Here is a 15245-nt window from a genome sequence, read left to right as displayed (position 1 = left end):
GAGACTAGAACCTACTCCTGAGCTTCCCCCAAAGATCCAAATGTCACCACCACTGTGTTCTCAACAAAAGCTATTTTCCATCTTGCACAGCTTATCTCCTTGACAGAACCTAGCTGCACGTGGAACCAAGCACCAAGGACATTTGGCCCAGCAGTACAGGAAGGCATGTTAGAGGACTGGGAAAGCGTGAAGCAAGCCAATCCTCCTTAGACAACATCTCTCTTTTGCAACCTGATGTTTCCAAGAGTGGAAACGTCTCCTTGTACTCCCCTCTCTGGGTATGTCTTTCTTGGGTTCCCTTTCATCCTTTGGGAGACACACCATGTATAAGGGACCTCAGACTTGGCTGAAAAAGCACGACCCTCTGCAATCAATAATAATTTGAACAATGTGAGAACCATTTCTCCTTTTGGACTTTATTAGTAGGCAAAACTAGGTGGGAGAGGAGTGAACTGAGTAGGAACAGGAGCCAAAGGCGACAAAGTTCCTGAAGGTTAGGGGCACAAGGGGCTGTGGGAAACTGGAACCGAGAAGAAGGAGATCCTCTGTGATCTCCCTTCCCCACTGCCACATGCGGAAAGGGGTTCTATAAATGGGGATGGTGTTCTGTATTGAGGCCTCCCCTCAGACCCAGGCCTGTTAGGACACTGGGCATGTAGCATGGCATTCCTTGAATAAAAGTCCACAGAAGTATTCTCAGGGATCTACAAATTTTCTACAAATATTGAAAATGGGAGGTTCTGTGTCTATGGTAATCTAAAGAATAGGACTCATAAATCACCTTGTAACTCAGTATCTGCACATATTTTTGTTGTTAAATTATGAAATATTTGATAATGCAAAAAAAAACATATACAGTAAGTCCTCCCTTAACATTTTTGATAGGTTATGCAACTTTAAGTGAAACAATGTAAAACAAAACCAATTTAACCATTGGCTAATTGATATAAACAAGAGCTAAATTCCTACACCATCTCATCAATAGTATAACAAAACAATGTTGAACGAAAGGGTGTTGTTATTTGAGGACTTGCTGTGTAACATATGTGTTAGTTATGAAATATAAAAATAAGACAAACCCCCATGAGTCCACCAACCAAATTATAAGGCCGATATCATCAGTATCATTGAATGTGAAAATTCTCTGTGCAGACAAAATCATTTAAGCCACACAAGCCAAACTAAACCTATCTTATTTCATGAACATAAGTGAAACACTTTAGGTGATTTTTTTCATAAATGTCTCTGATAATCATAAAAGAAGCTAAGTCATTTTCCTAAATTGGTATGAGATAATCAGTTGCAATGAAGTTCCTGCTGCCTGGAAACCCCCATTGTAATAACCAACCATTGTAAAGGTTTCCACACTATAAGCCATTCACTTTATCTGTAAGTCATGCCTCTGAGATTCCTATCAGTTTGGGGTTTGAAAACCTCCAGTTTACAAACTGTTTTTTTTGTACACAAAAACTTTTACTACTAATTTACTGATCTGGTTTCAATTGTTACTGTTCTGGATTTTTGACAACTGCCTCCAGAAGCAAACAACCACTCACCCAAATTTGTTTTACATCTGCTTACTTTGTAGAGTTTCATCCATTTATCACAACACGTGTGATTCTACAAGATACGTGGTTATTTAGTTTTGGTTATTTTTCTCTAAAACATGGTGGGATACTCTACACATTCTTCTGTGACTTTCTCTTTTCCCTCAAAATGACATCACAGAGGTTCATCTGTGTTGAAAAATGGAGCTGCAATTCATTCATTTTAACTTCTGTATCAAATACCATTCTGTAAATACTCCACAACTTCTTTACCATCCTCTCAGGGCTTCTTCGGGCTGTGTCTTCTTTTGGTTTTAGGGATGACGCTGCCTCAAACACCTTTGAATACATCTTCAGGAACACTCATGCCCAGGCTTCTACAGGGCATGCTTGATTAGTGGAATTGATGGGTTATAAGGCATAATAACCTTCAGCTTTACAACAGAATGTCAAATTATTTTCTACATGGATGGCATGCTGCCTCATACTCTGAGGGCTAATAGCTACCAAAAGCTCACTTGAGATTACATAGAAATAGGGAAGCCAGCACTAGAACCCAGGACCAACTCCAAGGGCCAAGCTCATTCCTCACTTAGTTGGTTGAATGACCCCTGGATAAAAAGTGATAGCTAACACAACAGGCCAGGCAGCGTCTAGGATACTCTTCATTTTTAAGTGCTTTACAAATATCCTAGGAGATGGGTACTATTGTCATTGGCATTGTGCCCATTCAGAGAAAGAAACTGAGGCAGGAAGAGGTGAGATAACTTGCCCAAGCTTATATGGAACTGGGATTTGAACCCAGGCTGCCTGGAAGTGTGGCAGTAGCAAGTGTGTTCTTATGTGCCATCATTGTGGGGTGGGGGTGGTGTTCCTGAATAAACAGAAGATCATGAGGCATGCCCTTGAGATTGCATCCTACTTGGGGAGCCACAAACTAGTCATTCATTTTTTTCATTCATTCATTCAGCACCTACCATGGGCCGGCACATATGCTAAGTGTTAGGACTACAAAGGTATATGAGACAGGCTCAGGTCTTACCCACAGATACAGGTGAAACATACAATCACACAAAAGATATGAAATGCATGATGAGGGTCAGGAAGGAAAAGTACAGAGGCTATTTTAGATTGTTCTTCAAAGAAGTAATGACCTGGCATTTAAGCCAAGACCTAAAATATCTATAGAAGTTAACCAAGGGAAATGGATGTTTAGATGTGTGTCTGTGTGTGCATCTTCAAAGGGGTGAGGAAAGTAGATCAAGCAGAGGGAACAGAAATGCAAGGCCAGGGGCTGGGGCACAGTGACACGAGAAGCCAGGGACTAGGTGGTGGGCCTTGTAGGCCATGATCGAGATTTTGGAATTTTATCCAAATGCGTGTGTGTCTGTGTGTGTGTGTGTGTGTGTGTGTGAGTGTGAAGCCACTGCAAGGTCTGAAATAAAGGGATGACAGATCAGATGAACCTTTTGTAAAACAACCAGCTGTGGGCCTTCAGGAGGGGACTAGAAGGTAGGAGAGGTGAGCAGAATAGGGTCAGAGCAGCCCCACTGCGGCTGTGCAGGCGAGACAAGAGAGAGGCCTGGGCCAGGTGGTAGCTGGGTAAGGAAAGAGGTGGAGGGCTTCCAGAACCACTTTGGAGGTGGGATTCGTGGAACTTGGGGGTGGGCTGAGCGGGGAGTGGAGGATGAGAAAGGGCCTAGCATTAGCATCTGGGTGGGTTACCATTTTTCTAAATGGAGAGTAGCAGGTTTGGGAGACAGCTCAAAAGTCCGATCATGGAAACACTCCATGAGAGCAGCCCCTAAGACATCCACGTGGAGAAGTCAAGAAGGCAAGTTGGGTGTATGAATCTGGAGCTCAGGGTGATAAAATGTGGCTGCCGGGCGCGGGGAGAGTGGGATGCACGAGGTAGAGAGGGTGCCCAGAGAGAGGAGGCCTGCACTCAAGGGCTGAGGAGCAGGTGGAGGCACAGGGCATTCAGTCTTTTTTCCTCGCCACTCACTCAAGTCTGATCATCTCTTACACAGATGGAAAAGCACCCATAAGCTCAAGGTTTGTGTGTTGATCTTTCCCACTAGACAGTGTTTTTTTTTTAAATATTTTATTTTATTTATTTTTAGAGAGGGAAGGGAGGGAGAAAGAGAGAGAAACATCAATGTGGGGTTGCTGGAGGTCATAGCCTGCAACCCAGGCATGTATCCTGACTGGGAATCGAACCTGCGACACTTTGGTTCACAGCCCGCACTCAATCCACTGAGCTACGCCAGCTGGGGCTTTGGACAGTGGGTTTTAAGGGGCAGAGACATATCCTTGGCTGATGTGACTCAGTGGACTGAGTGCTGGCCTGCAAACCAAAGGGTCAGGGCACATGGCTGTCTTGTGGGCTAGGTCCCCAGTAGGGGGTGTGTGAGAGACAAACACACATTGATTGATGTTTCCCTTTCTTTCTCCTTCTCGTTCCTTCTCTAAAAAGAAAATAAATGGGGGGAGGGGGTTGGAATCGGGGAGGCAGGTGGGGGTAGCTGGGTTGTAGAGGAGAGATGAGGGACAAAGACAGAAAACTGTACTTGAAAAAAAAAATAATCTCAAACAGAAAAAAAAGTCTGTAACATCCTTTTGTGGAGGAAAGATTTTCATACAACGATGCTTCTTTTGAGGTACAAAGGCAAAATAAAAAAATAATAAAAATCTTCTTTAAAAAGGGGCAGAGATATTAACTCTTTCATCTGTTTGTCAGAAATTGGGGTAGGTGCCTCAATAATGGTGATTTTAATAGTAAGAATTGTAATAGCTGATGTCTGTTTAGGAGTCCAAGAACTGTCAGGCACTTAGAAAGTATGCTAATCCTCCTACTCTCCCACCACCCATCCCAATTCTCCACTCTTTGGATTTTTTTTTTTTAGATTTGTTTTAAATTGTTGTTGAAGTACAATTTTCTATCTTTTACTCCCATCCCAGCCCACTCACCCAGCCCTCCCCTCCTCCCTCCCATTTCCACCAGCCCCTAGTTTTTTATCCACGTGTCCTCTCTTTGGATTTCACAGAGGAAGAAACTGAGGTCACCATAAACTGCAGTCATTTGGCTAAAGTCATAGATCCTGAAACACTCAGAGTTGGATTCAAGACCCAGACTTCCTATAGTTGAGCAGGCCCCTTTCCCTTTGCCAGGCCTAGTGAGCAGCGCGTGGGTGCACCATAAATGTTTCCTATGCGCTGTGTCTGGGACTGTGGCCCTGTCTGTCCCACATGCGTCTCCCTGGCAGGGAACCGAGGGGGGCAGGGTCATCTCAGAGTTTCAGGAATTCACCTGGAATGCTGGGTCCACCAGAGTGGCCCACAGCCCAGTGGAGTCCACCTTCCAGGCTTCAGTACTGGCAGCAGGCCCCGGGTCTGAGGAGGGCACTGGTGTGCAAGTATTTTAATGTTTTTTAAATATATAATCTAAGATTAGATGCTCATTCACATGACCTTTGTCCGTTCTTGCCTGGAGCCACTGAAGTATGAGTTAATAAATACTGGAAGAAATGGAAAGCCACGTGGAACTGGGCTAATACTCTTGGGGGAAGAGCTTTCTCCTGAGCGGGAGCTTTATACCCAGGGGAGGTATATGTCCTTTTTGCCTGAGACATTCCTACCTTCCCTCTTCGAATGCCACTCCATTTCCCTGTCAAAATCAGTCTAGATGCTGCATTAGTCACCAGTGATGATCTTGCTGATACTCCCAAAGCCCAGGGCTGTTTTCTACAGCAGCTTGTCTCAAGGATGGTCCCAAAGCTTGGGACCACTTGCCCCATCATGTTTTAATAAAAATGCCCTGCAATGGTTCTCCAACCGTGGTCACAGACCAGCAGCATCAGCATTGCCTGAAACTTATTAGAAATGCTCATTTCCAGGCCCTACCTTAGCCCTGGAGAATCAGCATTGCTGAGGTGGGGCCCAACTTCTGCTTCACAAGTCCCCAGAGGATCCCAACATGCTCACTGTCATTTCAGGAGCTGTCATCTGAAGGGTGGGAGGCTCAAGGAGGCAGGGAAGACAGCTGAACAGCCACAGGAGCCTCGACCCCATTCTTCACTATCTAGCTGGGGTATTTCCTTGTGCCTCAGTTTCCTCACCTGGAAACTGAACATGGCAGCACATCCTTTATCTGTACCCCTATCAGATCTTTACACAACTGATGTGAAAATCAGTAAGATGCTACAGGATAAGAATTCTTTAAAAGTCTAAGTGCCTCCCCAATGATATTAAAGCTGCCTGTCAACCACCTGCCTCGACATTAATGCTGCCTGTCAACCACCCCCTTCTCTCCATTAATGATACAAGAATGTCAAGAACACCTTCAGGGGGTTCTGCAACCTTCTATGATTTGAGTGAAAATAGGTGGAAGTATCAGTAACTTAAAATATGCAGCTCTGGCTGGTGTGGCTCAGAGGATTGAACGCCGGCCTGCAAAACAAAGAGTTGCTGGTTAGATTCCCAGTCAGGGCACGTGCCTGGGTTGTGGGCCAGGCCCCTAGTAAGGGGTGTGCAAGAGGTAACCACACATTGATGCTTCTCTCCCTCTCTTCCCCTGTCTAAAAAGAAATAAACAAAATCTTTTAAAAAATATGCAGATGACACAACCTTACTGGCAGAAAATAGGATTTGAAATGACTTCTGATGAAAGTAAAAGCACCAAAGCAGGACTGCATTTAAGTATCAAGAACACAAAAATTATGACCACAGGAAAAATATACCAATTAAACAGACAATTAAGAACAACTGAAACTGTTAAATTGTTCATCTTGGTTTAGTCATCAATTTGAATAGACAGGAGCCAAGAAACCAAGAGAAGGCTGAGACGTACACAGGCAGCAATAGGACTTAGGAAAGATCACTAAGCAAAGATGTGTCATTAGAGACCAAGGCTAAGACCAGACACACCCTCAGGTTCCCAATTACTATGTACAGGTGAGAAAGTGGCACAGTGGAGAAGGCTGATAGGAAAAACTGATTTATTTGAACGATGGCATTGAAAAAGGGCTTTATGCATACTCTGGACCACCAGAAAGATGTACAAGTGAGTCCAGGAGCCAATTAAGCCCAAAACATCACAAGAAGCAAAAGTGACAAAGCTGAAACTGTCCTACTTCAGGCATGTCTTGAGAAAGTAGGGCTCTTTAGAAGACAATGATGCTGAGGGAAAGATAGAAGGCAGTAGGAAAAAGAGGAAGACCAAATATGAGGTGGGCTGATTTCACAAAAGAAGCCTTAGGTTGAGTCTGCAGGAGCTGAGCAGGCTGTTGAGGATGGGACATTGTGGACACAACTCGGTCAAGAGTTGTCACGAGTCAGAGCTGATTCAACAGCACATAACACAATTAAGTGCAAAACTATGTGAGCGGAAATGCTCAGTTTTCTGGAGATCATTCAGATCTTCCAAAGACCCACTGGCTGAAGTGGGCCCCTATGCCCCCACCTCATAACCATGGCCTGTGACCCTCTTAAAGATGGCAAGGACTTCCTGGCAGCCCTGGGATGAGAGAGGGCAGTAGGACAAGGGGTTAGAGATCCAAATATGGAAAGTGGCACTGCCTGCTTTGCCTGAATGTGGTCAGTCCATCCCCTGGGGGTTTTCCACCTTTGCTAATAATTAATGGACTCACTGTACACACAGGCCTGGGGTGTGACCTCAGCTTCCGGAGACAGGACAGGCGGTCAGCAGCATCTACTCTGCCAGCTGCTTCACTCACATCATCTTTGTTAACCCTCACTGTACCTCCAGGAGGCAGTCCTTAGTCCAATTGATAAATGAAAAGGCTGAGGCAGAAAGTGACATGGCTTGCCCATGGGAGAGGGGGTGAACTGGTATTTGAACCAGGTATTTGTGATATGTATCACTCTGAGGTCACATGTTAAATGGGTAAGAAGCAATGGGCCATAGGGGAAAGGAGGCTCATAGTCATGGAAAATGTGATACTTGAAATGTATCATGGAACGTGATGTAAAATTCGAAATATTTAATACAAGTCTTCAAAGAAATGATTGGTGCCCCTGGTGGGGTGCAGGTGTTCCTCTGAGGACCACGGCCCTGCCAGCTGTCAGGCAGCCCCTTCCAAGCCCTTTCCCAAGGTCCAGTTGAAGACCCACCTGCTCTCAACACAGGCTGGTCTGACATTTTGGAAGCTAATGTCCTCTCTGCTCAGGTGAGGAAAGGGACCAGACATGGGGGCCCCCCCTCCTCATGCAGCTCACCATGTCTTCATGCCCAAATGTTCTACCCCACATTGCACATAGCAGCACCCAGGACCCCAGTTGGGTGGTACAGTTCCTTAGGGTTGGACCTATTTCCATTATGAGAAAGAGCCCCCTTGGATTCTTTATAGATGTGGCCACGTTCTGATGTCAGGTAGATGGGATAAGCTATCTACAGAGCGTAGTAATGAAAAAGACTGTGCCAAAGCAGGAAACTGAATTAAGTTTTATTTATCCTAGGGCAAACTCAAAAGGGTGGATTTTTTTTTTTAGCAAATCCTAGCACATTATTAACAAAAAAATCTGTACATTTGCCATGATACACTTGAAAGTGAAACAAATAAGATATAAATACAGATATGGATGTAACAGAAAAAACACCCCCCCCCAAAAAAAAAACAAACCCCCAAAACAAAAAACAATGGGGGAAAAAAAACCCAACCCCAAAACAAAGATCCAACCTGGGGTATGGGGACCATGCGTGTAAACATAGTGCTGACAAAACTGTTTTGGTGGCTGATATTTTTCAGAGCATTTCTTTTTCCATTTCCAAACATCATTGTTAGCAAAATCCTGTGGGATCTACAAAGCTTTTATTTGCTGTTCTTTGATGTGTATTATGCTTGATAAATAAAGGGCAGCAGGGAAAGAAAAAGATGACAGAAGTCCACTGCATTACCTATGCAGGGAATTGGTGAGCAAGTGATGGGTACTGGGTCCGGGAGCACGTGGTCTACTGAGGACTGCTGGCGTGCCCTTGCCCTCAGCCTGTGGAACACACCATGGCTTCAAGGGAGAGCAGCAGCTTGAAGGAGAGCAGGAGCCAGACCATCTGGCCTCAGTGGTGGGTTCAGGTGGGTTTCTGTGGGCCCTGGACATCAGGTGAATAGGGGAGGCAAACCCAGCTTTGGGTGCTCTGCTTTTTGTGTCCTGTTGTCTCACGTGGACAGGAGCCCTGCAGGGAAGCGGCCAGGGAGCTGCAGCTGTCAGGATTCCAAGGTGGGCGGGCACAGCCTCTCCCTGTGAGGTGGTAGCAGCATGCGAATCTCCTTAGTGGCAGGGAGCAGTTTGATTGAGGCCAGGAGAACTCTGAGTGGCTGTAGTCAGGGGATTGAAGATCAGGCAAGTGACATTCAAGGTGAGCCCTTTGTGAGTACTACAAGGACATCTGACAATATTCAAGGTTCTTCCCAACTACAGGCAGGTGCTATGGTGACCTCTGAGTCAAAGAGTCGAAGGAGAAGTCTTTCCGAATGCATTAGGCATAAAAGAACTCATAAATAACCTAGCCAGAATCAACATTTGTACAACAGAGTAATGAAAAGATGCTCTGCTCTGACTCACTTGTAGAGTGTAAAAAAAGTCCTGTTAGTGAAATATTAACAAACAGTATTTATCAATGAAAGTAAGGCCTGGTCCTGCTGTGTTCTGAGCCAAACATAAGCCAGTCATATTCAACCATGGTACTCCCTGTAAGTGCGAGATACCCCACTTCCCCAATGTGAAGGAACCCTGGCTTCACTGTTCCTAGACCTTCATTTTCAGTGCCTATTTCTAAATAAAGTATCTAAAATAAGATATGAATGAAAATGAGTTATGTTCTCTATATTGTCTTTTATAACTTCCCATATCACCTATGGAGGGTCAGAGAAGAGAAGAGGGAGGGGTGCCTGTGGAGGTCAGAGGTGAGAACCATAAAAATCTCTGCTTCTCACTCCTGGCAGATGAAGGGACTCTGTCTGCACTGAAATAGCAAATGATTGATCAAAAATCAATACCAGAACAGGCATTTTCTTTATGTAAAAATCAGTTCAATTTAGAGGTTCTGAAATAGAATAGCAAAAGACACAAATCTTCATGATTGCAACAGGAATTTCCATTTGGCTTTAAGATTTTTACTCCAGACTTATTTAACCAGACTTTAATAATTTGAAGCAATATACCCTCACAAAACTTTTAAAAATGGGTAATTACTGAAGAAAAGGAAACCCTAATTTTGAATTTCAGAGCCTGTTTTTCAGCAATTTGTCACTCACCATAACTATTATTTCCTTAAACAATGATTATTTCAACAGATGATCAAGGAAGTATTTCAGGACATTAAAAAAAAAATGCTGATACCTGGTCTCTCTAGACTTTTCTCTGACCTTAGTCCCAAATGAAATACAGAAGTGAAAACTGAGATGGTTTTATAGTTGCCATTTACCAGATTAAATGAAAACATTTTAGAATTGAGCAGCTTAATAGGCAAAGGATGGAGAGAGGAAAGAAGCCAAGTCAGAAAGACCAGGATCCAGAGTCGTGAGAGGAGCCCTGTAAAACCATGTTTCCCTAAGACCTTGGTAGTAAAATGAACTACTTCTCATATCTTCTATGCTTCATGAAATGCAATTTGAGGTATCCACTAACTGATGCTACTAGTATCCTGTGATTTTTGTGTTTGGATATAAACTTGAAGAAGTCTTTTGGGTAGGAGCTCTGTGGTGAGGACAATGTCCCAGAACCGTTCAGAGGGGCTGGGAGCCTGACCTGGAAGCAGACGGTGGGGATGCCCTTTTAATAAACTAAAGTGAGGGCAGCCAGCTTTTAGTCTTGACAGTATAAACAAAATTCCAGGTTTGTTAAAAGGCCATTTTCAGGCTTTTCTCCATTTCTTGCCAAGATGTGATTCATATTCCTAGTAGGTCTTGAAATACAATTTAAAGACATACAACCAACCCTTTCATGGTGTCAAGCTATGATTGAGTGTGGGGGGGGGGGGGTCACCTGCCCCACACAGGCTATATTCCAGAACCAAGCAGGCTAAGATGACAGAGAAACATGAATCAACACACTCTCAACTCTGTTCACTGAAGAGAAAGCAGTACTTCCAATTAAGCATTGGCCAGAGGGCTCTCTGACTTTTAAAAACTGCACCCACACTCATGGTTTTATGATCTCACTAGGCTGTAGAAGACATGTATGGCTCTTCATTTCTTATTCCTTTTGTTTTGTTGAAGACTGCACAATAGGCCTTGCTTCCTTTACATTCAATACCAGTAAGATTATACACAAAAGGTGGAAGGGACCAAAATACTGATTGTAATAAATATTTGCGGGCCTCTTTGTCCCGCCCAGGCAGCCTAGGAAGGGGAGGGTGGGGAAAGGTCTCTGAGAGGCACCACCGATTGTTCTACGGCTACAGGGACTCTGGCGTTGCCACTAGCTGTGTGTGGAGACATCGGAGGAGGAGCTGCTGTTGCTGTTCGTGGTCTGGGCCCTCTTTATATATAAGTTTAGTAGCTTCATCTGCAAAGAGAAGATATAACTGGATTAGCAGGAGGAAAAGCAATCAGGAAGTAGAAAATGGGGAAAAAACCCCCAAGTGCCAATAAGAAAACAGTATGTCCCTTAATTGAGATTCATTATATAAACATTTACAGAGTGTCTACTACTCATCTGACATATCCATATCCACCAGAGCTACAGAGATAGGAAGGAAGACAGAGTCTAGAAGAGACAGCAACGCACAGCATCATTACAAAAGTAAGGACTCCTTGGAGAAAGGTACATGAGGAGCAGATCTACACATTTCAGGGCACTGCAGCCAATGGCTCCATCCAAGCTTAGTGGGAAAAGCAGGGTGCAGCCCATGCTCCACAGGCATAAAGCAGTTAAGCCAAGGTTACAGGTCAAGTTTTCTACCTTTCACACCTTTGCTGAAGCTGTTCCTTCCACCTGACACACCTTTGGTTTCCATCCCCATTTCTGCCTACTGAAACCAACCAAAGCACTGTGACATCTGAGATCTATCTTCAAGGCCACCCTCAGGTAGCTGTCTCTCATCTGCTCATTTGGATGCAATCATTCCTTCCATCCACTCTCGTGGTACTTTTACCCCTGCTGCGACTTCGTGCTATAGGTAGCAGTGCTCCTCGCTCTTTCTGGCAAGATTAGACCTCCGAGATACTGTGTCACTCAACTGCAGCCCCTCCCATGGGAGCAGAGCTTTACAATGAAAGGGCTTTCCTGGCTGAGACCTCATCTGCTTTTAACTTAAGTCCCCTTGAGTCCTCAAGATAAGAAAAAGAGCATGCAACACAGTGGGTTTTCAAATATTTGTGGAATGCCACTAAGGTAATGTTATGTTGATGATCTTCCAAATCATATTAAGAATAAACAGCTTTGCAGAAGCAGAATGCCCATAAAAATCTATTTGACACACAACTTGTAAGATTAAGGGAATTATAAAATATTTACTATCCATAGCCTTTTTACCTGCCTGGCTCCAATAGGCTATGTAGCTGAGACAATTATCAGGCAGCCCAGGGGAGGAGGAGCTGATCTATAGGTGCCCATGAAGAGGTGCTCAGGGTGGTGTGCGAGGTGCACAAAAAAGGGCCTGCTGATGACCAGTGGGAACAGGAAGAGCAACTGAACAGAGCTCCTAAGAGAGGTAAAGTCTCTCTGCTCCCCATACCCCTGGTGCTATGTCATATATGAGTGCAAAGACTAAAATGTAGACATGTTGTGGGTTTTTCACAAAGGGAGTTGGCAGTGAGCATCCTGGAGCTTGCTACTTTTATTCAACAGTCTATCTCTGATGTCTCCCTACCGTACCTGCAGTGCTGTCTTACCCTTTTCATCTGTAGTGGACTGTGTCATGTTAATGTACATTCGCTGCCTTTCAAAATCCTAAAACTTTTCATATTATGTCAGTGCTATGATGAAAGTGCCATCATTTTACACAAGGGTCTGAATGCTCTGAAGCTCAGTGTGATACCTCCAGGGTCAACCAGGGTCAAGGGAAACCCTAGCACAAAAGACAAAACATTGGCCTGAGGATCAGCAAGTTCTAGAACCAACTCCACACTAACTGGTTATGTAGTTATGTGACCTCAGGCAAAACATTTTCTGAACCTCAACTTCCTCACCTGTAAAATGAAGAGCAGTAATACTTCCAAGGTGGCTTCTGTAGCTCCTTGTTCAGAAAATGTGTCCCCTAAACAGCCCTCTCCTATTCCTACCTGAGTTGTTCATCTTGTTCCTTCCTGTGTTTGCTCCTTCTTCCCTCCTATGCAGCTGACCCCTATCTGGCCAAGCCCAGCCCTGTTTGGTTGCACTTCCCTCAAGAAGTCTCTCCCTTTCCTCCTGCTCCAATGGGCCCATGGCCCAGCCATCACATGCTGGTCACGCTTGGGTTACTATATGTTCCCCTGTGTACTAGTCCTGTCCCCCAGCTGTATTTTATGCTACTTTAGGGCAGGATGAGTTTTTGCTTTACCCACATGCCCTGGCATAATGTAGTGAATAAAGCAGGGTCCTAACACATACTTGTGGAATCAAAGAGTTTTTAAAAAGAAAAAATTATCTAGAACACAAGATAGTTCCATTTCTATGAAAGCTCACTTAAAAAGCAGTTACTAAATAGGAAAGGATAACAAGAGTTAACGATGTGCACATGTTTAATAGTCCACAAGGAGCTTTTACAATGACAGTCATTTTGAGCCTTACAGAACCCCTTTGAGGCAGGTAGAACAGGGACTTTACAAATGAAAAAGCTGGGGACTGGAAGCATGCTCATGAAACGGTAAGAATTCAAATTAGACTAACTTTAAAATGTCAAAATCAATCCCCACAGTGACCACAATGAAAACAGCTATAGAATAGACACAGAAGGAAATGAGAACACAATTAAAATATTTCAGTACGAAAAGAAACAAACACAAAATAGGACAGAGTGGAAATAAACAAAACAGAAAAATAAAGAAAAAAATCAATGAAACCAGACATTGATTCTTTGAAAAAAAAAATCAACAAAACTGACAGAAAATGAGGGACAATAAAAGCTTTAAGGCATACAGAAAACAAATACCAAAATTATAAGAGGTCTCTCTCCTTTATCAGTAGTTATTTTTACTATAAATGGGTTAAAACTCTACAACCAAAGGTCAGAGATTGGTAGAATGGATAGAAAAAATGTGATTCAACTATATGCCGTGTACAAAAAGACTCACTTTAGAGCCAAAGACACAATACGTTGAAAGTAAAAAGGTAGAAAAAGATATCCCATGCAAACAGTAGCCAAGAGCAGAGGGGTAGTTACACTAATATCAAGTGAAATAGACTTTAAATCAAAAAAGGTTATAGGAGACAAAGAAGGACATTATATATTAACAAAAGATCGATACAGCAAAAACATAATTACAAACATTTATGCATCTAATAACATGACATCAAAATATATAAAGCAAAAATTGACAGAACTGAAGGGAGAAACAGTTTTACAATAACATTTGGAGATTTCAATACCCCACTCTTAATAATGGAAAGAACCAGAAAGAAAATAAGGAAATAAAAAGACTTGAAGAACACGATAAGCCAACTGATCTAACAGACACACAGAATGTTCTACCCAATAAGAGAATACACATTCTTTTCAAGTGCTCACAGGACATTCTCAAGGATAGACTATATGTTAGGACACAAATCAAATCTCAACTGATTTCCTTCCTTCCTTCCTTCCTTCCTTCCTTCCTTCCTTCCTTCCTTCCTTCCTCCCTCCCTCCCTCCCTCCTTCTCTCTCTCTCTCTCTCTCTCTCTCTCTTTCTTCCATCTATTTATTAGAGAGAGAGGGAGAAAGAGGAAGAAACACTGATTTGCTGTTCCACTTATTTATGCATTTATTGGTTTATTGTATAAATAAACAAATGAACCTGCAACCTTGGGACTGAACCTGCAACCTTGGCATTATTGGGACAATGCTCTAACTAACTTAGGTACCAGGCCAGAGCCTCGACAGATTTTAAAAGATAAATATCATACAAAGTATCTTTGCTGGCCACAATGAACAAAGTTAGAAGTCAGTAAGAAAAAGAAAACAAAAAACCCACAATCTCAAATCTGTAGAAATTGAACACACTTTTAAACCACAAATGGGTCAAATAAGAAATCACAGATGAAACAAATGAAAACACAGCATTCCAAAACTTATGATAGGTACCAAAAGCAGTACAAAGAGGGATATTTACAAATGTAAATGCTTATATTAAAAAAGATCCCATGTCAACAACATAATTTTACATCTTAAGGAACTAGAAAAAGAATAAACTAAGCCCAAAGCTAGCTGAGTGAAGGAAATAATAAATATTACAGCAGAAATAAATGAACATAAAAAAGAGACAAATCAATGAAACCAAAAGTTCATTCTTTGGGAAAAAAAAACAAAAAACAAAACCAAAACTGACAAAACTTTAGCTAAGTTGACTAAGAAAAAAAAGAGAGTACTCAAATTACTAAAATCAGAAATCAATGTGTGGACATGACTACTGATTCTACAGAAATCAAAAGATTACAAGAAAATACTGTAAATAATAGTCCACAAAGAAATTAAGACAACTACATGAAATGGACAGTTTCCTAGAAACACAAAACCTATCAAGACAGAATCATGAAGAGAATGACTGCACAGAACTACAATAA

The 15245-nt window shown here is 42.8% G+C and overlaps 1 protein-coding gene across 32 annotated transcripts in view; it reads right to left on the bottom strand.

The window, feature by feature from the left end:
* Positions 1-7995: 7995 nt before the first annotated feature.
* Positions 7996-15245, bottom strand: part of CLASP1 (cytoplasmic linker associated protein 1) — a 286688-nt gene continuing 279438 nt past the window's right edge. For all 32 annotated transcript variants that reach the window (XM_045826128.1, XM_045826129.1, XM_045826134.1 and 29 more), the window contains one exon: positions 7996-11072. In XM_045826128.1, coding sequence (XP_045682084.1) covers positions 10986-11072 — 87 coding nt within the window. In that variant the 3' untranslated portion in view covers positions 7996-10985. The remainder of the gene's footprint in view (positions 11073-15245) is intronic.

Source organism: Phyllostomus hastatus, unplaced genomic scaffold (genome assembly GCF_019186645.2).
Source record: "Phyllostomus hastatus isolate PE091 unplaced genomic scaffold, TTU_PhHast_1.1 phas_scaffold_60, whole genome shotgun sequence".
NCBI classification, from domain to species: domain Eukaryota; kingdom Metazoa; phylum Chordata; class Mammalia; order Chiroptera; family Phyllostomidae; genus Phyllostomus; species Phyllostomus hastatus.
The sequence above is the reverse complement of the archived record's forward strand: the minus strand, read 5'-3'. Positions and strand labels throughout refer to the sequence as shown.